Here is a 22809-nt window from a genome sequence, read left to right as displayed (position 1 = left end):
TTGATCAGAGAGTTGTTTCTGAGTTATTCACTCTAGGGTTGCGAGAACTGTGATTCACGTTGACATACGTGTCGCCTTGCAAGACCGCTGGAGCAGCCAACGTAAACTGCGGCGTCTCATTCACCAAAGAAAAGTCATCTTTTGTAGTAAGAGTAGCTAGCGACAGCCCATCCATCCATCGAATACTTGCAATATGGAAAATAAGTATCCATCGTGACAATCTTGTTCTACCACAGGTTGGTTGCGGGCATAGAAATTAGCGCCAACTGCGCCGTTAAGTGTGCCCACATACAACCTACACACTTGTCTTGTTGATGTACCTCATCACGCCCGCGACTCCATTTAGGCCTGTCTCGAGGGTGGGAGTTTGATCTTTATGCTTAATCATACCGATGCCCACGAGATTAAACGGAGTAAAGGCGGCGATGTTGATGCCGGACGCTGGGAAAGGACAACTGCAGGGTATGGTGAAGGTGTCTAGCGCGCTTAGGAAGAATGGCGCGACCGATGTCGTGGAAATTGGCTGTGCTGATGGCTCCTTTTCGAGCATGCGCTAGAAATATGCTGCTTGTTCTGCATCATTGGTGATCATAGCGACGATGGTGCGAACTTGCTCTATATTGCCATCTCTTGCCAAGGTGGTAGCAGCTTCTTGGAGCGTTCCCATGATGATGGTTGTAAACACCTGAGCAAACCTGATGACATGTTGGAGCGTTGTAGAGTCGAATTGGTATTTGTTTGGGGATGAATGCGTTGTTATGCTTGAGGTGCTTGATACATGTAGCATTCATCGCGTGTAGTTCCTCTTGCTAAGGCCGTATTAGTTGTTATATATGCTTGACTAGACGAAGTACTTACGGCAAGAATATAGTGAGGGATAGTGACAAGTTGGTCCCGTTTGTCGTACTGGTAGCCAGTCACGTCATTGCTAACATCGTAGAATGAAGAGCTGAAGAAGCAAGTTTCGAAGATTTCGTTAGCAACTATGAGTTGGAACTGAACGATGTCTTCTGGTGACAGCTTTGAAGGCATACTATTCGTTAGATTAACCATCCACCACTAGCAACTTCAATATCGTGGGGCTGTTCGGTTCCTGGATTCCGGAAGTTGTATTGGGCGGGAATTGACTTTGAACTTTGTTTCGTCTGAGGTGTTGAAGGTGTAGCAGGAGTTCAGTTTGAGACAGATCGAGTAAGTTATTCGAGCGTAGACGTTGCTGACAGTTTGGATGCGAATCCTTTCTGGCAATTTAGAAGATCATGTGGATGTATCCCTCTTCTTCATATGCAAAAATAACGACACTGTTAATCACTTGCGACTGGCGGAAATGAATAAATGGAAATGAGATTCATCTAGCTATATGGCCTCGTTGCTCACACGGCACTCATATCTAGACATCAGTAATAAGCGTGGGTTTATGCGACGTCAACATGCTGGCTTTCCGCCTCGATTGACTTCGCTGCCGCTCCCTGGACGAGCACACCATCTCCAAACGCTTCCGATGCTTCCTCAAGAGTATATCCATGGGTTTCGGGAAAGGTCAACGCAACTCCTATCAGCTCTATAAGAAGAAGACCACAAAACACAATGTAGTATCTCCAGCTAATCGCCTCCATAGCAACCGGGTTGACAAATCCGTTGTAGACGTTGGTCATGGCATTCATCATGCTGAAAGTCGTCGTTCCCTTGGTACGAAGATAGTAAGGCATAATCTCCGAGATATACAAGTTCGGGAGGGCGTTCATGCACACGTTGTAGGTGGCGTAGAATAGGAAAATCATGGCCAGCACTCCTTGGCCGAGCGACTTTTGCTCAAAGTGTCGCTGCTCGTTAATAGCCGAAAGAACCGTCCAAATGACAAAGATGACGAGCATGGTGCCGAGTCCAAAGATGAAAGTTGGCCGGCGCTTGATGCGACCGACGATGAAGCCGCTGATGATGGCAGTGCCCAGATTGTAGACCATGAGGCCGCCATTGATCACCAACTGCTCTCGCGCTGAAGTAATTCCGATCGAGTTGAGAATCAAGTTGAGGTAGTACGATACCAAGCCGTTGCCGCAAAGCTGTTGAGTAATGGCGAGCCAGACGACAACAAATAGACGATGGCGGTTGGCCTTTGTTCGCAGAAAGGCGCCCCAGCTGACTTCTTGGCTATTCTTGTCGTGGGAGATTGCAATTTTGATCTCGCTCATTTCGAGTTCTACCAGTGGCATGTTGGCGGCGTCGTTTCCAGCATGGTACTTGAGAAGAATTTCCCTCGCCTTGTCTTCCTTACCCGTATCCACAAGGTATCTGGGGCTTTCTGGGATGAAGAACGAGCCAAGAAGCTGAATCAGTGGCAGCAATGCTTGGAGCAAAGATGGCAGTCTCCATGCCCATTCGTCAGTTACACCCATATAATTGGTTCCGTATGTGACCCAAGCTGCAATGGTAGCTCCGGCATACCAAGACGGGCCAAAGATGGCAGTGATAACGCCTCGGTGGCTAGGATATGCCAATTCAGACACCAGGCATGGACTTGCTACAATGACAAGCATGCCTCCGACACCAATGATGAATCGGGCGACGAAGAACATGGCATAGTTCTGAGCCGCAGCTTGAAGGGCAGCTCCGATGCACACGATAAAACTACCGAGTCGGATACCCCACAATCGTCCGTATTTGTCACTGAACCATGAGGCAACGATGAAAGTGGCAATGTTTCCGAAGACGTAGGCGTTGGACAGAGCACCCAAGTGAGGACCTGTTGGGCTGTTGAAGTAGTCCCTCCATTGGGGCAAGGACTGAAGGCCGTTGAGTAGAGAGCCGTCATAACCATTGGTGGAATTTCCCAGTAGAGGGATGATGAGACAGACATTCAGAAGAAGGAGATGGCGAACCCTAAACCATGGCCGGTCGTATTTTGGAAGGACTTGCTGGAGAGCATCTTCCGGGCCTGCTCTCTCCGCAGTTGTCTGCTCACTCTCGCTCTTAGCCATGCTAGAACCAGCAGAGTTATTTTTGTCAAGTATAATAGAAGAAATAGAGGAGATCTGCGTGTGAAGCTGAGATAAAACGAGGCGAAGGATCGTGATGCAACCCTCCCAAAGACATGCTCATCGTGGGGTTTAAATGCTGATCCAAAACCTGGGGCCCCGCACGATCTTGCAGGGCATCGAGACTTGTAGCGGCAAAAATAAACTTGTTTCCAGAAGGAGAAAAAAAAATAGGTTGTTCAGCCGGTGAGGTGGTACTACATGTGTAAGAAACTGGGCTGGACCAGATCTTGGCGTTGAGAGAAGAATTGGAGGTAGAGAGATAGTTGCCGACACTCCGCATATGTAGAGGGAGTGGTGGAGAGGCTTTGGCGTTGCCGACATTCCACTTGGTTGCCATGACTCGTGGAAAACGAACCATAAGCGGGTAGCAAACGGTCGATAAAGGGGCTTTCAACTGCGAGCTGGCAAGAGAGAGGGCGGTATAGATAATGGGGTTATGTAATTGAAAGACTCTTGTTTTAAATCGCTACATTATCTGTATTATATCGATAGAGCGGGATCTTCTATTTCTCGAACGTTGGGTGGGAGTCTAGCAAACGTCACTTCAAAAGCTTTCTCCAGACTAATGTCTAAGCCTAGTCGATAGACAACCACTAGGTACTATAGTAAGCATTAAGAAACCCGGGAAACCGGTTCCCAGTTTAGCCTTTGAGCTTATGTGCAGTGTTTATAACCGGCTATTCTGATGTTAATGTTGGCTTCGCTTGCCGACACTCCGCGTACTTCTCCGCGTTTTACTCCAACGAATGTCGATGGAGTTGGAGAGACACTCCACACCTGGGATCTATCTAGCGCCAATTAAATGGCAATTATCTTGGTGTTGAGATGTAGTTATGTCACAGTGGAAACCCCACGTACTTCTATATATACGTGCGACCAACTGAAGAATGTTGCTCATATGCCACGACTCTCATCTCCATACCCATAACTTTCAAATTTTGCCCAGACATTTTGGCCTTGTTCATATTAAGCACAAATCTTTCCAAAATGACCGTGGGCGGCTTCCTGCACACTGAGGGAACTAAAATCCTCAAGCCAAATGGCACTCCCATCGTCCTTCGCGGGGCGGCTTCTGGTGGCCATCTCAACATGGAGAACTTCATCACAGGGTTCCCCGGCCACGAAGAGGAGCACAAGGAGGCGATGCTAAAAGTCATGGGCAAAGAGAAATATGATTTCTTCTGGTCCAAGTTCTATGAATACTTTTGGACAGACAAGGATGCCGAACTATTCGCTTCCATGAAGTTCAATTGCCTCAGAATCCCATTCAACTATCGGCACTTTCTCGACGATTCTGATCTGACTAAGATAAAGCCTGAGGGCTTTGCTCTGTTGGACAGAATTGTGGATAGCTGCGCCGACCACGGCATCTACACTATTCTAGACTTGCACGCTGTTCCCGGCGGCCAAAACCAAGACTGGCACTGTGATAGCGCCATCCATAAGGCACTATTCTGGGACTTTACATATTTCCAGGATCGCATCATTGACCTCTGGCAAGCAATTGCATCACATTACAAGAACAATACTTGGGTGGCAGGATACAATCCCTTGAACGAGCCCGCGGATCCAAGTCACGCTCGTCTCGTTAAGTTCTACGACAGAGTAGACAAGGCCATTCGAGAAGTTGACCCAAACCATATTTTGTTCTTGGACGGCAACACCTATGCGGCGGACTTTAGGCAATTCCCCAAGACGCCTCTTGCCAACACAGTCTATTCTATCCACGACTATTCCAATTACGGATTCCCTAAGAGCCCTGAGAAATACACAGGCACCAAAGCTCAGCGAGAAAAGCTCAAGCAGCAGTATGAGCGCAAGATTGAATACATGAAAGAGCTCAACGTACCTGTTTGGAACGGCGAGTGGGGGCCTGTCTATGCCTCAAAGATGCGCGGCGATGACGCAGTCGAAGAAACAAATGCGTCGAGGTACCATGTGCTGAAAGATCAGTTGGATGTTTACGCCGAGGGTGATCCCTCTGGGGACAAGAGTCCTATCTCATGGAGCATCTGGCTGTACAAAGATATTGGCTACCAGGGCCTTACGCACATCTCGCCCGAGTCCAAGTGGTACACTCATCTCCGATCATGGCTCGACAAGAAGCTCGAGCTGGGTCTCGACCGCTGGGGTCGCGATGAGAACATTGCCGTTGAGAATAGCGTTTACAAGCCCGTCAAGGATCACTTCAAGGCAGTCATTCCGGAACATCTGCAGCGAGCGGTGTATCCTAAGACGTGGGATGTAGGCGACTACATCGACCGAGTGCTCAGAGATGTGCTTCTTTCGCAATACTTGACGCACGAATTTGCAGAGTATTTCAAGGATTTGTCGTTTGAAGAGCTAGATGACTTGGCTGGATCGTTCAAATTGGAGAACATGGTTGTTAGGAACGAATTGGTGGAGATACTGCAAAACTCTCACAAAGACTAATAAGCGATAAGATGGTCAAGGTGAGATGAAATCGAGACTTCAGACAAGACAGAATCCAGATGGTATAGCTAGAACATAAATAGCAACAAATATTACACCATAATACCTGCTCTTGTATGTGCAATTCTAAAAGTGATTATACGCGGTTCATCGACCAGCCTCCATCTTTTTATACATCCCCCACACTCCTTTGATCAGCCCCTCCACTGAGTTGGGATCTCCCATATATCCCTCTCCAGGCTGTCCATTCTTGTCTCTCCAAACTCCATCGTCAGACACTCTTCCAAACAGCTTCGTGTTTTGGTTTCTCTCGATTCCGTCTCTCCATTTGCTACATATTTCAGGGCTATCTACCATGACATTAATCTCTTGGCTGTGGAACCAAGATTGGGTATCCTGGTTCCCACTTCCTTGTACTCCAACAGTGCCATCTACGATGAGGAGTTTGACGTGACAGCAGCGGGTTCGGAAGCATTGGTGAATTGGGTGGTCTTGGTCTTTTCCAACGTAGTCGTATATATGTAAAAGCTCACGCTCTGGTCCGCCCTTTGGCAGGTAAGAGAGTAGGCTGCGTGCAGCTTGCTCGTTTGTACCACCTTGTCCTGGGATGATTTCTCCTGCATCATTGTAGCCAAAGCACACGTAGTATGTGACTTCAACACCACGTTTCAGAGCCTCAACCAAGGCCGGAATGAGTGGTGCAGCGTTGAGATCCGGCGTTTGGATGAAGATGTTGTTTTTAGCATGGCGAATCAGAGATAGCCAGGCTTCGTTTTGGGGTACAAAGACATTTTTAGAATCGACATTTCCATATGGGGGGCGTGATACCATGGCTATCGGGACTGGATAAGGGGTAGATGTATTTATATAAGGCGTCATTTCATGTCCATCGGGGATATCAGGACCAGTCGGCGCAATATGGTCCTTGACTGCAAGATTGAGTTGGCGGTTTGCAGCTTGAAGTCTCGTTTCATCTGGCTTAGTAGAATAGCACGACTGCATGCGTGCGATTTCTCCAGCCATGTCGACATCATAGTGTGGATCTTCCGGCGTATGCTCTGGAAGACTTGGGTTTGCCTGTCCGATTGCTGCGATATGCTCTTGATCTGGGCCTGTTCCCCGATCGAGATATAGAGGCTCATTGCTGGACGTCGGCAGACCCCCCTGGGATGCTGGGGAGTTGTGTGAAGGGAGAATAGGGTCGAGGGGGTGCTTCCATGTGATGAGCGCTGTGTCGTAGATGCTATCAACAATTGGCCCTTCTAGATGCGTCGCCATTTCCATGTTGGCATTGTCCTCCATATTGTTGCTCATGACAACGGCAATCTTGCGATCAACCACGCAAAACTTGGCATGGAGCGTGCCAAGAACCAGTTTATGCAAGCTGACGACTTCCATGTCAAGATTGGGGATCTCTTCGGGAGTAGGTAGCTGGATGGCCTTGGACGAATAAGTCTCTGGCTTGACGCGTTGATGCGGATCAATCGCACTGGCGGCCGTTGCCTTGTCGTACATTAATTTGACCACGACCCTCTGATTCCTCTCTCCGGCTCGTCTGGATAGCTCGATGAGCGCATTCTTGATGAGTCTCTGAGCAACGGAGGGCGACCAGTTGCAGGTGATGAAAAACACCTCCTTCTCCGCCCGCGCGATGACATTTGAAACATGGCGAATGATGTCTATGAGCGGCGCAATGATGGTCAACGGGATCGTGCCATGAGAGCCCATCAGCGGAGGAGACACGACGCTGGAAAGCGCATCCGCATCTAGACATCGGAGAGCATCTGCAAATGCCTGGAGGAATAACGGGCTCGGCTTCGTAGGGCCCCAGTTGCCGCATTGAAGGGCTAACTCCAGTATCTCGGGCGACGGGTGCGGTCTGTCTTCATCTGGGGAGCGACGGAGATCTTTCTCGTAGTGGCCGTATAGATCCTTTGCGATGACTCCGGGGCCCTTTGTCGGGTTCTTGGCAAGGATGGAGCTGACCGAGTTGTGAGCCCGGCACAGCCTCAGGACATGGTCGGAAACCATTGCGACAGGCGGGGTGATGATTAGATCACCAAGCAGTCAAAGTTAGATGTGACTTTGTAAATAGAAGAATCACGAAGCTCTTGTGTAGAGGCTACACACGATGAGAAGAGGGAGATGCCAAGACTTGCAAATTATAGCGCTCCCTCCCTCCCTCTCGGCAAGATTCTGCCATACATTAACGTATCGGATGCATCATCGCATCGTTGCTTTGTTTGATCTCCTTTGCTTCAAGGCTAATGGTGGGGCTGTGAAACGTCATGGAATTGGTGGGCGCCCTAAAACTTGCTTCTTCCCGTCAGCATCCTCCAAGCCTAGATCTCGCTTTGTGCTGGAATGGCCGACGTGAGTGGCTGCCACATTCTGGATGCGTTGCCGGATTGCCGTTTTGGCTTCCCAGAAGGTCGCTAGACTGGCCGAAATCCCGATGGCAGTGCTGTGGTGGATCGCGACACGTGGGGGAAATGACGGAAACGGAGAAGTTCGAAGGAAGAAGAAATAAAACGGCGTGAATGCCGAGGGATTCGATGTTGAGCTGAGTGGGTTTGCGACTGAGGCCATCGCCATGGCTGGAATAGGAAACCGGATGTTGAGCGGAGCGGTGCATTCGACAGCAAGCGCAAGGCGGCAGATGATGGGCCTTACTTACATGATGCATGGATCCATTCAGTCGTTATAGTAACACGGGCCCTCCAATCTAATGTGCAGCCGCCCCGCTTGATTTCCCCGTCAGCATGAACCGATCCCCAATGTTCAGAGTTTCTTTCAACACAGTTGATGATAGACAAAGCAATATTAACTCAGAGGGCTTCGTAATTATGGCAATAATAAATGATTATTCTGTACATGTAATCATTATTGTACTCATTTCGCTTTCGTATGACTGGTGCGCATGTGTTACCTTGTTGTAACCAGCCGTCTACACCGTTGGATCAGCTACGATCTCCAAACACATATTTCCCTTCATCAGCTCTTTATCCTACCTATCCTCCCGAAAGGAAAAAAGCCGAAAACGCAAAATTATAGGTTCTACTAGGCTATAGGCGGCTGTTGACGCGGTATTTAGGCGCTTGGCATTACTACATATCTCGTAATTTTGTGAGTAAAACTTGGCCCTTTGTCTAACGAGCCGAACAAAGAGTTCTGCCACCGATTGGATGATACAACCGAAAAGATGAAAGAAAGCTGCAACCAGTTGACTCAAGTTCTCAGCGTCAAGCTGCAAACGTATGTTTATTGGCTGCTGGCATATCTCCCACTGGCTCAAATCGACTCTTTGACTTATACGGGCTCTGTGTGGGATTCTTACATCATCTGCATTCTCAACTGCTCCTCGTGGCCCCAACATGGTAGTTTGACTGAGACTGAACACCGACTTCGCAGCGCGATATCATTTCATTAAATTAGTAAGCCATTCAGAGACATAAGCCGTTATGAATTCCATGAGCCTCGAGGTCATTATATAGATCGAAGCACTGGTCCGCTGTCAACTACGGAGGCGACAGTCGCAATCATTTTCATACGCAAGGCAGGCTGACTGTCCGAAAATACCGTCTACTCCTTTCTGACTTCTGACCCAGAACTTGACAATCCCTTTAGAAACCCCAAATATAAATCTCATCTAGGCTTTAATAACCAGCTTTCGAACATGCAGGTCTCGCATCTACATCCACGGCAGTGGAAAGAGAGTCACTATACCGGACTGCATAGCAATTACAGCAAGATGGTTACGCCTTAGATAACACATGATTTATTCAGACCCCTTTTATCGGAAGTATCGTGGTAGGAGCATGGGCAAGTCTTGCATTAACAGCGTCCTTGCTACAGTCGGAACTTGCTAACTACCCGGAGATCTGAATTTCAGATGTATTTCCCAGTAGTCAGCTGCTTTATCAAATGGGTGGCTTTCTTAGCTGATGCAATCGAACTCTAGCTGAGGCAACTGAAGATCTGCCGAGGAATATCACATATAGCCTGATACCTTTCGGCAAAGCTACTATCTACGAAATGCTATTGTTTCAGCTACAGACACCTCTCGCCTCAATTTGTTTTCATATGACACTACTCCGCTGGCCACTTATCTTGCAGCAATTATTACCGGCCTACATTGGATACGCATTGGATACGTAAGAGAGCAGCCCTCCCTGTAACAATGGCATCGTAAGAAACATGTCCTATTCAATCACTCTCTTTGCTGCAAGGCATACTCACTTCGACAATCCCGCCAAAGAATTTCTCCAGGATTGGATACACTACCTGACGATGTTTACCACGTGCTGTTCAAGTTTGGCCAGAATCCAGATAAACAGTAAATGTTGACAGAACACGCCGCTTATGGCAATGACGGAGCTCATTACACGTCAGACACGAGATGCTCATACACTGGAACGATAAGTCGATATTACTTGAATCGGTTGATAAAATCATGAGATGTTCAGTAAGATATGGGGCGCTAAATCACGAGCTATTGGAAAAACTAGAGAGGGTTGACCAGCTTACTCGCATCTACGCCTTCGAACGTGGCCAAGAGGCAAATTTCAAAAGAGATGAAGAGCTCGAGCCAACTAATATCCTTGTTTTCAAGTTAAATAGATCAGGTGCATCAAGTAAATGACCAATGACTAGATAGCCTCTCCACGCTTCATGATGGTGTTGATGGATCGATTCTCAATAGTGGAAAACCCCGAGTGCTAGCTAGACTCGAATTCGCATAGCATCTTCAATCTTTTCAAGTCACAGAACATTCTCAGGGCGTAAAGAAACGCCAAAACGCCCAATAATGCAGCCACCCACATGTTAATGCACCTTAAAACATATAGAGAACAAATGGAAATAAAGTTTCGGCGAGGCCAAGACCAGGAGCAATTTAACCGCCACAATCTGGGGCTCTGGCCTGTCTTTCAATTTAGCCGGGACGGGTCATTCGGTCTGCCTGCTACCCCAGATTTTCCTGCATCAACTGTTTAATGACTCTTGCCGACATTCCGCGCCGGTCGGAACACTGTCTCAGGGAACTTCATAATAGTTAAGACGGCCAAGAGACCAATCATCATGAGCGTTGCGTCGACTCAAGGTCAGCTTGGGTCAAAAGACCACCTGGAAGAGCTCCACCCTCCAGATCTCATGACAGTGGCATCTCAGCCGCAAGCAAGAAAACGACCAGCTCCCAGAGGAACCGGAGCATACGCGCGCAAACGAGCAGTAACCGCCTGCCAGGTTTGCCGTGCCAGGCGGACCAAATGCGACAACAAAAAACCAGCTTGCTCTTTCTGTGAGAAGACGGGAGCGAAATGTGTCACTGAGCCCACGGACTACTCAGCTTTTGATCCGGCGAGCCTAAAGATTTTGGAGAGGTTGGACCGGATCGAGAGTTTGTTGGAATCACAACCACGAGACAAACCGGATAGCCTTCCGCGTCACGATGACACTGTTAACACACAAAATGAGGCCCATCGAGAAGACTCTGCTGGGCGGCAACCTTCACGCTCTCTCCAGATCGTTTCTTCGGAAGTCCTTGGCTGGCCGATTTTTGGTAACCAATTCGGCCTGCAAGCCAATGCAATTGCAGTCCTCCGACGAAAGCCTCCGAAACCGATACAACCGTCTTCCTCTGCACTCGAGTCTTTTCTGGGCAATACCAGCGCCAGTAATACGCTGATTACAAACTTCATTCAACATGTCCACATTAAGAATCCCATCCTAGAGCTGTCTAGTCTTAAGCGTATGGTCCAGCATGCTTGCCTCGAGGGCGTTGGATGGGATCCCGAATCTTGCTTGGTCCTCCTTGTCTGGGCGTTGGGTGCTATTTCAACACCCTTTCAGCAGCCTCCACAACCTTGCGACCGAGAGAACCTCGAGCTTGGAGCAGCACTCTACGGTGCGGCTACCAAGAGGCTTGGAATAGTCTTTGCAGAAAGCGGCATACTATCAGCTCAGTGCTTCTTCTACGCTGGCGTTTACCTAATGTCAATGTTCCAGCCAGTTTCAGCGTGGAGACATTTCTTACAAGCCTTGGCATACTGTCAAGAGTTTGACTTCGCTATAGAAGCATCACAGAACCCACAGACACTCACCAGCCCTCCTGAGACGTCACCCACGGAACAGCGCCTGTACTGGTCCTGTTGGAAATCCGAAGTAGAGATGCGCATGTGTCTCGGGCTCTTTGATTTCCAGACACAGGACCGCGTTTATCCCGGCCATTTCCCCAACCCGCCAGCAAATCCCGAGAAAGACGACAGAGCGTGGTTCTTCTACCTTGCTGAAATATCTCTCCGACGATTGAACACTCGCGCCCGCAACGACATTGGACAGATTTTATCATCGTCAGAGGTTGAAGGCGAGGATACTGAGGCACGGTTAATTGAAGTGGTCGACTCGTATGATCAACAGGCTGAAGCATGGCTTACTTCGCTACCCGAGACGATTAGCATCGATTCAAACCCCCTTGAGGATGATATACTCAAGTTCATTCTTCGTTGCCATTTGGTAGACTTCAACGAGCTTATTTTCTGGACATTCATCGACAGAGCGGTCAATAGCAAAGAGAGTTTGTCAGAAGATATGATTCGGTATGCCTGTCGAGGTTTCACAACATGCACCGATCGTATTCGAACAGCGGGGCTAGGTCATTGGTACCGTCATCACGGAACATGGATGCTATTGCAGTCTTGTGCTCGAAGTGCAATAGTCTTGCTAGCTGCTGCCTTTTCGGAACATACACAGAGCCTCTTACCGGAGAACTGGGTTCAATCTGTTGAAGCTTGTATAGGTATGCTGAATGATTGGAAAGATGAAGACGCTGGGATTTCAGACCAGGCCATGATTTTGGGACAGCTCCTGCAAAAGTTTAATAATTAAGTAAGTAGGATAAAATGATGCTTTTATCGGTTCAAATGACCATGTATATAATATCAGAAAGCCTTATGCTTTTCCAACCACTTTCAAGAGAATATCTTCAATACTGATCTTCTCTTCAGTCACTCCGCAGCTGGAAGACCTCCAGGCAACAAACAAGTCAGGACGCACGAGAACTACATCCCGCTCCCATATCATCCTGCAGTGAGTTTCATCCGGAAGATGAAGTTTTTTGAGAGGAATTTGCAACTCCTCTGCAGCAACACAAAACTTGTCCGCCTGTTCACCCGATGTTGTGAAGTCAACAATAGTGAAGCTCGGCCCGCAAAGATCTAGATTGCTCGTCTGTCCATCATTAAGAACGACGTGTGGTGCTCGAGCTCCAGGCCAGGTACTCGGAATGTAATCAGAAACAGACCGACGAGGCTCCGCAGAGGACGTATCACTGATGATAACCGGAGTGTCTCTATACCGATGGCCCAGCGTGATACCCAGTTGCTTGTGGAGCCAGTCTCCAAGCATGAATTTCTGCGCCATTAAGCGTCGCGCCTCACATCCTTCTTCTGAATCGGCAACGAGTTTCTCTTGTTCGTCTTTGCCAATGCTGCCGAATCGGGGAATCACAATTTCCGCCATCGCTTTCCGAACCATGTCGATGTTTAGCTCCGCGGCAGATCTGCGCTCTTTGCTATACGATTCTAAGAGGGCCTCTCCTCCCCAACTATGTACGTTTGCAGCAAGCTTCCAGGTCAGATTGAAGACATCATTGATGCCCGAGTTCAGACCGTGACCCCCAGCGGGCGTCAAACGATGAGCTGCGAAGAGTTAGCAGGATCACATACTTCATACTAGTTTTCACCTACCAGAGTCTCCGCAAAGAAATACTCTCCCATTTGCCGATCGAAAGGTATCTGCAAGAGCGACAGCAGCTTTCCATCGACTAATTACACAAACTTCATCTACTTTGATGTCGGAGGGCTGTCCCCAGCCCCCAAGTTTCTTGTTGATGAACTCCTCGACATTGTCGTCCTCCTCCAGATTATTACCAGAGGTAACAGGAATCTGCATTGTAAAAGTGTTTTTCCCGTCTTGATTTATGACGACGGCGCCGTTTCCTATATATAGGTGCCAAAACTCGCCATGCTTCGATATCTTCGCGGCATCATTCGACGTAAAGTGAATCAATAGCATATTAAGTGGCCTTTGCAAATACCATTAGTGAGATAATTCTTTATAGTTTCATTGCATTAAAACGAGAAGAAAACAACTGTGTTATTATTAGACGTGTACTTACATCCCTTCTTTTTGCGTTTCAATGCCAACTGCGCCTCGGATTCTACTTCCTGCGCCGTCACATCCAGTCACATACCGAGATTTGATGACGATTCGTTTATCATTGGAATCAATAACAGTAGAGTAGACGCCGTCTTTGGTCTCTTCGAGTGTTTCAAACTTGTGGCCCCAGTATACATAGACATTCGGTAGTCGCTCGACGGCAGACTTCAGGACGCGCTCGTACACTATTCCAGAAAGTCTCAACGGCAACTCAAGTGGGACTGAGCCATCGTTCAACTGATTTTCTTCTTTCTCTTTGTGCTTTGGAGAAAGGCCCTCCTTTCTATCGCATCAGAATTTCCTCTATCATTCCAGAAGATCGGCCACTGTTTCATTTACAATCTGGGCCATGTGGTGGCTATCCCTGCCTAACCCTGTTGCATAGATTTCGTTAAATCCGTGCGTCACAGGCACACCGCTTGATCTCAAAAGGGTGGCAAGGCCAACTTTTCTATATATCTCCATCGTCCGTTCGTGAGTGAGGTCCATCTTGGGAAATTTGGTCGTGAAATGGTTTCTCTCAACAAGAATAGTATTCACTCCCAGCATTCCCAGCTGATAGGCCGTGAAAAGGCCCACGGGACCACCACCGACGATCAAGACATCTGTGCTGAGGACAGTGAGAGAGTTTGTCAAGTGCGTAGTTGACGACATGTTTTGGGGAACTGCGGGCTTGAGGAAGCTTGGGAAAATATTGAATATACAGACTATCTGATGTTTTGAATGAAAGAAAGATTCGACATGCTCTAATTATACCAAGCTAATCAAGTTAATATACAACTCGATGCGAATCATATAATTCCTAATCCGGTAGCCCTTCCGGTGTCTCATACAATGCTTTGATAACACATCCGTCTCGATACAACCATGTTGTGGGTCATGGCTACATTTTGGCTGGGCAGTACCCACACTAGGTGGTTATGTTATCCTGGCGGATATGTCAGCTTCCCTAGTCCCATACAAAATACGGTCTTCATCGTGAGTATTTGGTGGGCAAAATGAATGATAAATTGTAGTCTGCTCTCCTTAGCAACATTGAACCAGGTCAGAAAGAGCAGCCACAGTACGGGACACTTCCTCTCAGTGATTATCCTCTGCTTCCTCCTATTCGAGCACTTTTATTGTTTTCTGTTTCTACAGTCATGTTACATTAGGAAACAGCCTTAAAGGAAGCGAAGCAGGATCTGTTGCGTCAGCCCATCTCAAATGCTTTATAAATCATTGGAAAGCTCTGAATAATAGCTGATATTCTCCAATATCGATGTAACTTGAATCATATACAGAGAGACACAACCATGCAGAGACGCAAGGCTAGTATGATGTAACCGTGTGAATCCGCTAAATGTCTAGGGGCTATGGTAATTTGATGTGTACATGTACTTATGTTCATTTAGTATTACCAATGGATGAGAATAGCACTCGTACAATTACGACGATAAACCCCTCGGCAGAACGACTTGTGAAGGAATTGCGAACTATAGTCTTGAAATATGAACCCGAAAGGGTCCAAATCCCGTGGGAAGGCGTGCTTTTTCGTTGATACATTGCTCACACAAATTTGTGGATACCGAGATGAATGTATAGGTAGTAATGCACAAAGGAGAAGTTCTATTGGCAAGATGCACGAGCCAATTATGTGCGGAAAATTTGTTAATCGGTGATATAAGCTGATTTCTCTCTTGCAACATGTCATCCTGGACGGCTAAATAGCCGAGATAAACGACGATGGAGAAACACCTCTGGCACCCCTATAATGCTCAAGAAGTCGCTCCATATTTCTTCTGGCTGAAGCTGTCGTTCTGATGAGCAGACTTCAAAACACCCGATTCTCCCGTTTCTACGTATGTTTATCATGTGCATCAATTTGGTAATACGCACCTATCATCATGAAAAGCTCTATTCTCGTGGCTGCTCTGTGTCAGATCATCACTTTGGTTATGACGTAGCTACGATAAAGCATATCGCTTCACTTAGAGAGCAATTAGAAGCTTACCACAGTGCTTACCCAGTATACTTCCTGGACCCCTAGACCCTTACTCAAAAGCTCTGTATAGCTCGTTTTGCTAAACCAATGGTAGAATGGTGTAAGCAAGTTAAACAGCTAGCTCAAGAATAATCAAACTAAGGTAGTTTGCAGATGCAAGGGCTTGCGGGTAAGACTAGGATATAAAGATGGGCTTTTCACGGGTAACGATGCCTATAGCAGTTGATTTACTTCAATTTCTTGTATTCATATAGCTATAGAGATACATCTCATTCAAAGGAGTGTCCCATATTTGTGTAATATTTGTGTAAAAATTTATGTCCAGGATTGATCTGCAAGACAATGACAGGCCACGAAACGTCTTAGCAACCAAAAACTCTAAATCTCATGCTTATCCGGTAGGCTTTTGTGAGTAGCCCCATTGATCCCGATTTGATGCATTTATGGGATGGTGAAGTTGGGGGGAACGCAGTAGGGGCTGCCATTCTGGTTGTCGAACTTGCAGACAGTCTTGGGAGGGCAGGTGCCAGCAAACTATCAAAGAATTGGTTAAGACTTTTAATGTTCGACTTGACGATGCTGGAGTGAATACTTACCACCCACTGGCCGGCAGTGCTGCACACTTGCCAACCGCTGTCGTTGGGAAGGCAAGAGTAGGTAGCAGGCTTGCAGCCATGAGGAGGAGGAGGGTGAGGGCTGGCAGTAGCCAGAGTAGTGAGGGCGGCCAAGGCAACGGCGGTGAACTTCATGTTGAAGGTTTGTTTTGAAGGTGGTCTTGAAGGAGTTTGAGTGATTGGTTTGAGTGCTTTTTGTCTTGAGATCTGAACGAGAGGCGAATGCTTGCTGGGGTGATGCTGGAGAAAAAGTCAGGATCCGGGGCAGAGACAGATGTCTTTATATACCCCAAATCTCACACAGATCCGCCCATTGAGGATCGTGAAGGCAAAGAATATCGGTGAAGCCTTAGGATTCGATGCCTAAGAGACATCATGTGTGTCTCAGGCAAGGGGACGTAGGTGGCTGCTTGATCCCTTCGTATCCTCGACGCTATACGAAAAGCCTCATGCTTGAATACGAAGTGACGCTTACTTTTGACCACTTACAGCTACCGCTCATTACTCACTACATCCGACGTACATGAAATAGCTTCAGTTGTCTCAGTCAGGCCGTGCCACCTGTCTAGGCTAATCCGGACTACCGGCCAATGCCATATTCCCATATCTGATGATTTTAAACTTGCACACTGTACCATCAGCACTTGGATGATGGAGGAGGACAAGCATTCCGGTGAGCCAAGCTGCGAATACGAGAGATCGACAGACAGTGAGAATAACAGCTAACTCCACGGTGAGTGAGCGACATCCGACACATGCAGACGACGAGCCAGCGCAAAAACGTTCTCGGCTCAATCCATACATAGCCCGGGGCTCCGCCAGCGCCATCATTTCTCTCCATTGAAATGCCAACTGTCCCGCGCCTCGGGATTCGTTCAGCTAAAGCAGGGCAATGGTGCGGCTGAACGCCACGGTCACATCCCTTTGGCTGGAGGCCTAAAAAAAGCAGCATTAGCTGCCCGCCACTAGGCACCAATGAGAAGAAAGAATCACCAAATAGATTTAGTTTCTGGCTGTCATCGCAGCCCAAGAAGTCCTCAGCCCTACGATGTTAAGCTGGTCTTGTGATTGACGTCCAAAATACGGTGTAACCAGAGCGTACCGGATATTGACAATGTGCGGGTCATCGGACGTTACTCAGCTTTGTCCTTTCCGGTCTGTCGGCCGGGAGTCTCAGTCCATACTTTCCGGATCCTGCAGGATGGCTTTTTCTGACAGACGGCTATGCGGATGATTGGCGCGTTTCTAGTGGGCGCCATTTATTCCCGTTTGTGGAGGCGGAGTCGCATTTTCATTGTGCTCCGGACGGCCTTGGCCGAGTCTGGAGTAATTGAGTTTCAACTTCTGGATCTCAAGTGGCAATGTCTCATCAGAGAAGTAATCGAGGAATGCCTTTTCCCCGTCTGAGCTTCTCCACGGCAGAGACAAAAAGGGCCGACCGTCTTAGCCCGCAAGCCCGGAACGCCATTGAGAAGCTTTGAATCTCCGTTTGAACGAGACCGGCGAAATAGTAATTGCCACAATTCCATAAGGTCAGACCGGGTCAACAAAGCAGAGTTTTCGAGGTTTTTCTCCGTGCAATCAGATGATTTCTTTTTACGACTTCAAAATTAGAAGCGTGCACGCAGCTGCCTGGCGAGAACTCAAAATGGCGTTCACAAAGAGGAGATGGCTTGTGGAACAATTGGCAAGGCTAAAGGATCGTGTTGCCACAGCATTGATCCTATTACTCCGTAGCCAATGCACGGATAAAGAAACTGACCGACGAGAGCCAGAGGATCAGCGTAACCTCGTCAGATTCCCTCAGATTATGCCGCATGCTTTGGTGATATGTTTTGTGCCGATCCAATTCTTGGGTTGCTTCTCAGCAAGCTCAGTAAGCTTAGAAGCGAACTTAATCGTACTGTGATCGGTAGACGATCACACTTTCTAGCTTGATGTGTCATATTCAAAGCCAGCTGAAAGAGCAGTGGGGGGCAGTGTCTCATATCATCTCACATTGAATCAAACAGACCAAGTAAGCTCTGGTATTGACGATCTCCAGGTGGGTCACGGAGCGCTCCGAGATCGATCAGCTGACCTTGCAGCTGAAAGACGATAATGAAGGGAGTTTGAGGGTGACTGAAACAAAACATGGGCGGTGCAAGAAGATCCATGCTGCAGAGTTTCCCTTCAGCTGCACGAGGATGCCTTATGCTTCCATCACCAATCAGATAATGCATATGCCAAGATTATATAAGCGTTTATGTTGTGTCTCTACAAAGAGTAACATTCCAGAAGTTCTGTTGGTTGGTTGGCATCTATATATGTACATTGTATATATGTATTGTGTTCTTCGGAGAGATAGCTAGCGTGACAACGAAAAATGTAACCTCGTTCATACTTACGCCTTATCAACATCAGCGCGATGATGCACTCAAATGGGGCAGCTTCCCTGCACATATGGCGGGAATTTATGATGCGCATTGTATTCGTACATACGCAACGCTACACTCTGTGATTTTCATTTCAAAAGAATCTACATTCATATTATGTGTACGTTGAGAGTAAGTGGCCGTATAGGAAGCGGTAACTATGCACTCCAGATAGCCATTACTTACACTCACTTATATATAGGTATGTATAATAATTAAATAGGCGCAGGAAGAATTTACAGCTCGGATATAATGAGACAATCCTATGGAACTTTTTAATACAAAGGTGCTAGAGCTAGTTTTTTTCACATTGGAAATTTATTCATCTGTTCCAGCGTGATGCCGCAAACTTGTTGTCTATAATTTCCCTATCCGCCGGGTTTATTGACTCAATAGAGTCTTTGGTTCGCCGATGCACATGCATAAACCAAACCCAAATTCTCTCTAGCGTAACAAGCCATTATGGCTCATGGCAGCAACAGGCATGCTTATTGTAAGATCCAATCGCAACAGTAATACATGTCACTCCCCTTGTCCCGCTGCTGTACCGACGGATAGGAGAAAAGTGCCGATCCATGAATTACAACGGCAAAAATAAGGCACCAGAAACAGCTCCGGCCAATTAGGGAAGCTTCTCGGGATGTGCCTAATGTTGCGGATAAAGACGGCTGGTGTGACCAAAGTTGCATCACCAGTGGTGCTCTTTAGCTCCAATTGCTTTATGGAGTTTTAATGATACTATAGTCTAATATGGAGCACACGTGTATAGTAGCATCGAGTTGCCTCTCTGCCGTGTGACTGCGGGGAAATCTGGGGAAACAGCATTAATTAGTCTCACTCCACCACTTGTTCGTTCAAGAGACTCTGCCGACTCATCGTGCTCAATTCGCAAAGGACAGAACGGTTAATTATCCGTCGGTAGACCGTCGATATTACTATAACTCAGCTTTGATCCCCCTTTCGCGATTCAACCGTCGCTTTCGCTTCTTCCTTAGCTCTTCCATACGTCGTTGAAGATTGTTCGTTGCCAAGGGAATATCTGCAATGTTACATTGTGCACCCCGCAAAAACGGCCCGTTATGAAATGAAAGGAGCGTTCTGGCTCGGGCTGAATTGTCCGCAATTGGGCTTGAAGCATCATGAAGCGCATACTTTGGGATTCTACCCTGACGATGACATCTCTGACACGCAGCAAAGCTGTACCGATTGGGAATAACGTCGACTAATCGACAATGCGACCCTGCTACCGAACAATTTTCCCGCCGGGAAGAGCCCAGAGGTCGACGATCATGGCCCCGAATGGAAGGCACGGGTAAATCATCGACAGCTCATCATCGTCAGTATATATAGGTCCATTCACCTCCCCGTCTCTCCGATGGCCTTGGAAAGAGAGACAAGCCTCTGGCATCAACCGCAACAATGGGCAAGCTCAGCCTCCGAGCCCTCCTCGTCGGGCTTCTGGCCTCCAATGCCTCGGCCGCCCTGGATGGAAGCCGATATCTATGGTATACATCTCCCGCCACGGACTGGGAGACCGGCGTCCTTCCCATTGGAAACAGTCGCCTCGGCGCGGCCATCTTCGGAGGCGGCAATGAAGTCGTCACCATCAACGAAGACACCATCTGGGATGGTCCGCAGCAGGACCGTGTCCCTGCGGGAGGACTTGCTGCGCTGCCAAAGATCCGTTCGCTGCTGATGGCTAACAATTTGACGGATGCTGGCAATCTCGTCGAGAGCGCAATGTACCCAACCAACTGCTGTGAGAGACAGTTTAGCTATTTTGGCAACCTCAACCTCAACTTCGGCCATGGAAGCGGAATATCAAACTACATTCGCTCGCTTGACACGCGCCAGGGCAACTCTAGCGTGTCTTACACGTTCAACGGTGTGACTTACACGTAAGTATTCCAAATCTGACAAAATGAGTCCATTGGTTGCTGTATCTGCTGCTGACACACCGCTTGTTCAGTCGTGAATACGTTGCCAGCAACCCTGATGGTGTTATCGCAGCTAGATTTACATCAAGCAAGGCTGGCGCTCTAAGCGTATCTGCCACATTTTCGAGAATCAGCAACATTCTCAGCAATGTCGCATCAACCTCCGGCGGCGTTAACAGCGTGACCCTGCAAGGAACCAGCGGACAATCGACCAATCCCATTCTCTTTACCGGCAAGGCTCGCTTCGTAGCCAGCGGAGGTAACACCACCCTCTCTGTATAGTGTGGGTGAGACGAGGTTGTTTTAAATACTGATTCTCGTAATGTTTAGCTACTTTCAGCGCCTCCGGTGGTACTCTCACCATTACCGGCGCAACCACTATTGACGTCTTCTTCGATGCCGAGACAAACTACCGCTATCCTACCGCCAGTGCCCTCGCTGCCGAGGTCGACAACAAGCTCAACGCAGCCGTGTCCAAAGGCTTCCAGGCAGTTCACGACTCAGCCATCTCCGATGCCTCCGCCCTTCTCGGCCGTGCCAACATCAACCTCGGCACCTCTCCCAATGGCATCGCCAGTCAATCCACGGACCAGCGTGTCAAGTCTGCTCGCAGCGGCTTCAACGACCCGCAGCTAATCACCCTCGCATGGAACTACGGCCGCCATCTCCTCGTTGCCTCTTCGCGCGATACCTCAGCGGCCATCGATATGCCCCCCAACTTGCAGGGTGTTTGGAACAACGCAACCTCGGCGCCTTGGGGCGGAAAGTTCACCATCAACATCAACACCGAGATGAACCTGTGGCCCGCCGGCCAGACGAACCTCATTGAGACGCAGCTGCCGCTCTTTGATCTTCTCAAGGTCGCCCAGCCCCATGCCCAGAATATGGCCCAGAAGCTGTATGGCTGCAACGGCACTGTGTTCCACCACAACCTGGATGTCTGGGGTGATCCCGCCCCGACGGATAATTTCCCCTCGAGCAGCATGTGGCCCATGGGAGCGACGTGGCTGGTGCAGCACATGATGGAGCAGTACCGCTTCAATGGTGACCTCAACTTCCTCCGAAACACGGCCTACCCTTACCTACTTGACGTCTCCAAGTTCCTCCAGTGCTACACGTTCACCTGGAATGGCAACCGAGTCACCGGTCCTTCTATTTCTCCCGAGAACACTTACTTTGTGCCCACCGGCGCCAATGTCGCCGGCCAGCAGGAGCCCATGGATATGGCCCCTGAGATGGACAATCAGCTCATGCGAGATGTCATGACTTCTATCATCGAGGCCGCCTCCGCTCTCGGAATCTCCAGCAGCGACGCCAACGTCCAGGCTGCCACGAACTTCCTGCCCCTGATCCGAACGCCTCGCATCGGATCCTACGGCCAGATCCTCGAGTGGAGGGCAGAGTACCCCGAGACCGACCCCGGCCACCGTCATCTCTCTCCTCTGTACGGACTTCACCCAGGCAGCCAGTTCTCGCCCCTGGTCAACAGCACTCTCGCCACAGCTGCCAAGGCCCTTCTTGATCACCGCGTCGCTAGCGGGTCCGGTAGCACAGGCTGGAGTCGTACCTGGCTGATGAACCAATACGCTCGTCTCTTCTCTGGAGCTGATGTTTGGAAGCACATTCTTGGCTGGTTCGCCACTTATCCTACGCCCAATCTCTGGAACACCAACAGCGGGTCCACGTTCCAGATTGACGGTAACTTTGGCTTCACCAGCGGTATCACCGAGATGTTGTTGCAGAGCCAGACCGGAACCGTTCATTTGCTGCCGGCTCTCCCCGGCTCCAACCTCCCCACTGGAAATGTCAGGGGTTTGTTAGCCCGAGGAGGCTTCCAGGTGGACATTGACTGGTCGAGCGGCAGCTTCAAGAATGCCACTGTCACGTCAACCCGAGGAGGTCAGTTGAAGCTTAGAGTGGGCAATGGACAGAGCTTCAAGGTCAACGGAGCTACGTATACCGGACCTATCAGTACAAGCTCAGGAACAAAGTATAGCATCACCGTCTGATTGCGGGGTGGATGGAGTGTTGTAGTATCGGCTTACCAGCCTTTGAAAATATTGAAAATAGTCCTGTGCTGCCTCAATCGGGGCACAACTGCATATAGCACATAGTTTGTTTCAAATGAAGTTCTCGTTCTGGTTTAACTATCATATCGCTTGCATCGTGAAC

The 22809-nt window shown here is 48.6% G+C and overlaps 8 protein-coding genes across 8 annotated transcripts; 3 read left to right on the top strand and 5 right to left on the bottom strand.

Annotated features, from left to right (window-relative positions):
- Window positions 1-295: 295 nt before the first annotated feature.
- On the bottom strand, window positions 296-1032 carry V8C40DRAFT_266984 (uncharacterized protein; the record flags this gene model as incomplete). Its single annotated transcript, XM_083219813.1, has 3 exons — window positions 296-553; window positions 696-809; window positions 859-1032. The coding sequence occupies 3 exons, from the start codon at window positions 1030-1032 to the stop codon at window positions 296-298; spliced, it is 546 nt and encodes a 181-aa protein (XP_083072147.1).
- A 303-nt stretch (window positions 1033-1335) lies between these two features.
- On the bottom strand, window positions 1336-3259 carry V8C40DRAFT_248129 (general substrate transporter). The gene has a single exon (XM_083216477.1). The coding sequence runs from the start codon at window positions 2976-2978 to the stop codon at window positions 1416-1418; it is 1563 nt and encodes a 520-aa protein (XP_083072146.1). The 5' UTR covers window positions 2979-3259; the 3' UTR covers window positions 1336-1415.
- Window positions 3260-3888: 629 nt separating this feature from the next.
- Window positions 3889-5567, top strand: V8C40DRAFT_248128 (glycoside hydrolase superfamily). The gene has a single exon (XM_083216476.1). It carries the CDS (start codon window positions 4026-4028, stop codon window positions 5469-5471), a length of 1446 nt encoding a protein of 481 aa, XP_083072145.1. The 5' UTR covers window positions 3889-4025; the 3' UTR covers window positions 5472-5567.
- V8C40DRAFT_280133 (uncharacterized protein) lies at window positions 5546-7661 on the bottom strand. The gene has a single exon (XM_083221349.1). The coding sequence runs from the start codon at window positions 7500-7502 to the stop codon at window positions 5619-5621; it is 1884 nt and encodes a 627-aa protein (XP_083072144.1). The 5' UTR covers window positions 7503-7661; the 3' UTR covers window positions 5546-5618.
- Window positions 7662-10457: 2796 nt separating this feature from the next.
- On the top strand, window positions 10458-12437 carry V8C40DRAFT_36571 (Zn(II)2Cys6 transcription factor). The gene has a single exon (XM_083222897.1). It carries the CDS (start codon window positions 10551-10553, stop codon window positions 12354-12356), a length of 1806 nt encoding a protein of 601 aa, XP_083072143.1. The 5' UTR covers window positions 10458-10550; the 3' UTR covers window positions 12357-12437.
- V8C40DRAFT_280130 (FAD binding domain-containing protein) lies at window positions 12420-14342 on the bottom strand (the record flags this gene model as incomplete). The annotated part of the gene is made up of 4 exons (XM_083221348.1): window positions 12420-13168; window positions 13217-13554; window positions 13648-13967; window positions 14028-14342. 4 exons carry the CDS (start codon window positions 14340-14342, stop codon window positions 12420-12422), a joined length of 1722 nt encoding a protein of 573 aa, XP_083072142.1.
- A 1771-nt stretch (window positions 14343-16113) lies between these two features.
- Window positions 16114-16421, bottom strand: V8C40DRAFT_266978 (uncharacterized protein; the record flags this gene model as incomplete). The annotated part of the gene is made up of 2 exons (XM_083219812.1): window positions 16114-16206; window positions 16269-16421. The coding sequence occupies 2 exons, from the start codon at window positions 16419-16421 to the stop codon at window positions 16114-16116; spliced, it is 246 nt and encodes an 81-aa protein (XP_083072141.1).
- A 3096-nt stretch (window positions 16422-19517) lies between these two features.
- On the top strand, window positions 19518-22778 carry V8C40DRAFT_280128 (glycoside hydrolase family 95 protein). Its single transcript, XM_083221347.1, has 3 exons — window positions 19518-20598; window positions 20670-20896; window positions 20968-22778. Exons 1-3 carry the CDS (start codon window positions 20120-20122, stop codon window positions 22644-22646), a joined length of 2385 nt encoding a protein of 794 aa, XP_083072140.1. The 5' UTR covers window positions 19518-20119; the 3' UTR covers window positions 22647-22778.
- The last annotated feature ends 31 nt before the right edge of the window (window positions 22779-22809 follow it).

The sequence above is a fragment of the Trichoderma camerunense genome (genome assembly GCF_050948025.1).
Source record: "Trichoderma camerunense strain CBS 138272 chromosome Unknown V8C40scaffold_11, whole genome shotgun sequence".
Classification (NCBI taxonomy): Eukaryota; Fungi; Ascomycota; class Sordariomycetes; order Hypocreales; family Hypocreaceae; genus Trichoderma; species Trichoderma camerunense.
The sequence above is the reverse complement of the archived record's forward strand: the minus strand, read 5'-3'. Positions and strand labels throughout refer to the sequence as shown.

Bases quoted from the DNA above. Each gene is read 5' to 3' on its own strand.
- V8C40DRAFT_248129 (XM_083216477.1), bottom strand. From the start codon at position 2,978: ATGGCTAAGAGCGAGAGTGAGCAGACAACTGCGGAGAGAGCAGGCCCG.
- V8C40DRAFT_248128 (XM_083216476.1), top strand. From the start codon at position 4,026: ATGACCGTGGGCGGCTTCCTGCACACTGAGGGAACTAAAATCCTCAAG.
- V8C40DRAFT_280133 (XM_083221349.1), bottom strand. From the start codon at position 7,502: ATGGTTTCCGACCATGTCCTGAGGCTGTGCCGGGCTCACAACTCGGTC.
- V8C40DRAFT_36571 (XM_083222897.1), top strand. From the start codon at position 10,551: ATGAGCGTTGCGTCGACTCAAGGTCAGCTTGGGTCAAAAGACCACCTG.
- V8C40DRAFT_280128 (XM_083221347.1), top strand. From the start codon at position 20,120: ATGGGCAAGCTCAGCCTCCGAGCCCTCCTCGTCGGGCTTCTGGCCTCC. The intron at 20,599-20,669 runs GTAAGTATTCCA...CCGCTTGTTCAG, and splicing joins TTCAACGGTGTGACTTACAC to TCGTGAATACGTTGCCAGCA. The intron at 20,897-20,967 runs GTAACACCACCC...CGTAATGTTTAG, and splicing joins TCGCTTCGTAGCCAGCGGAG to CTACTTTCAGCGCCTCCGGT.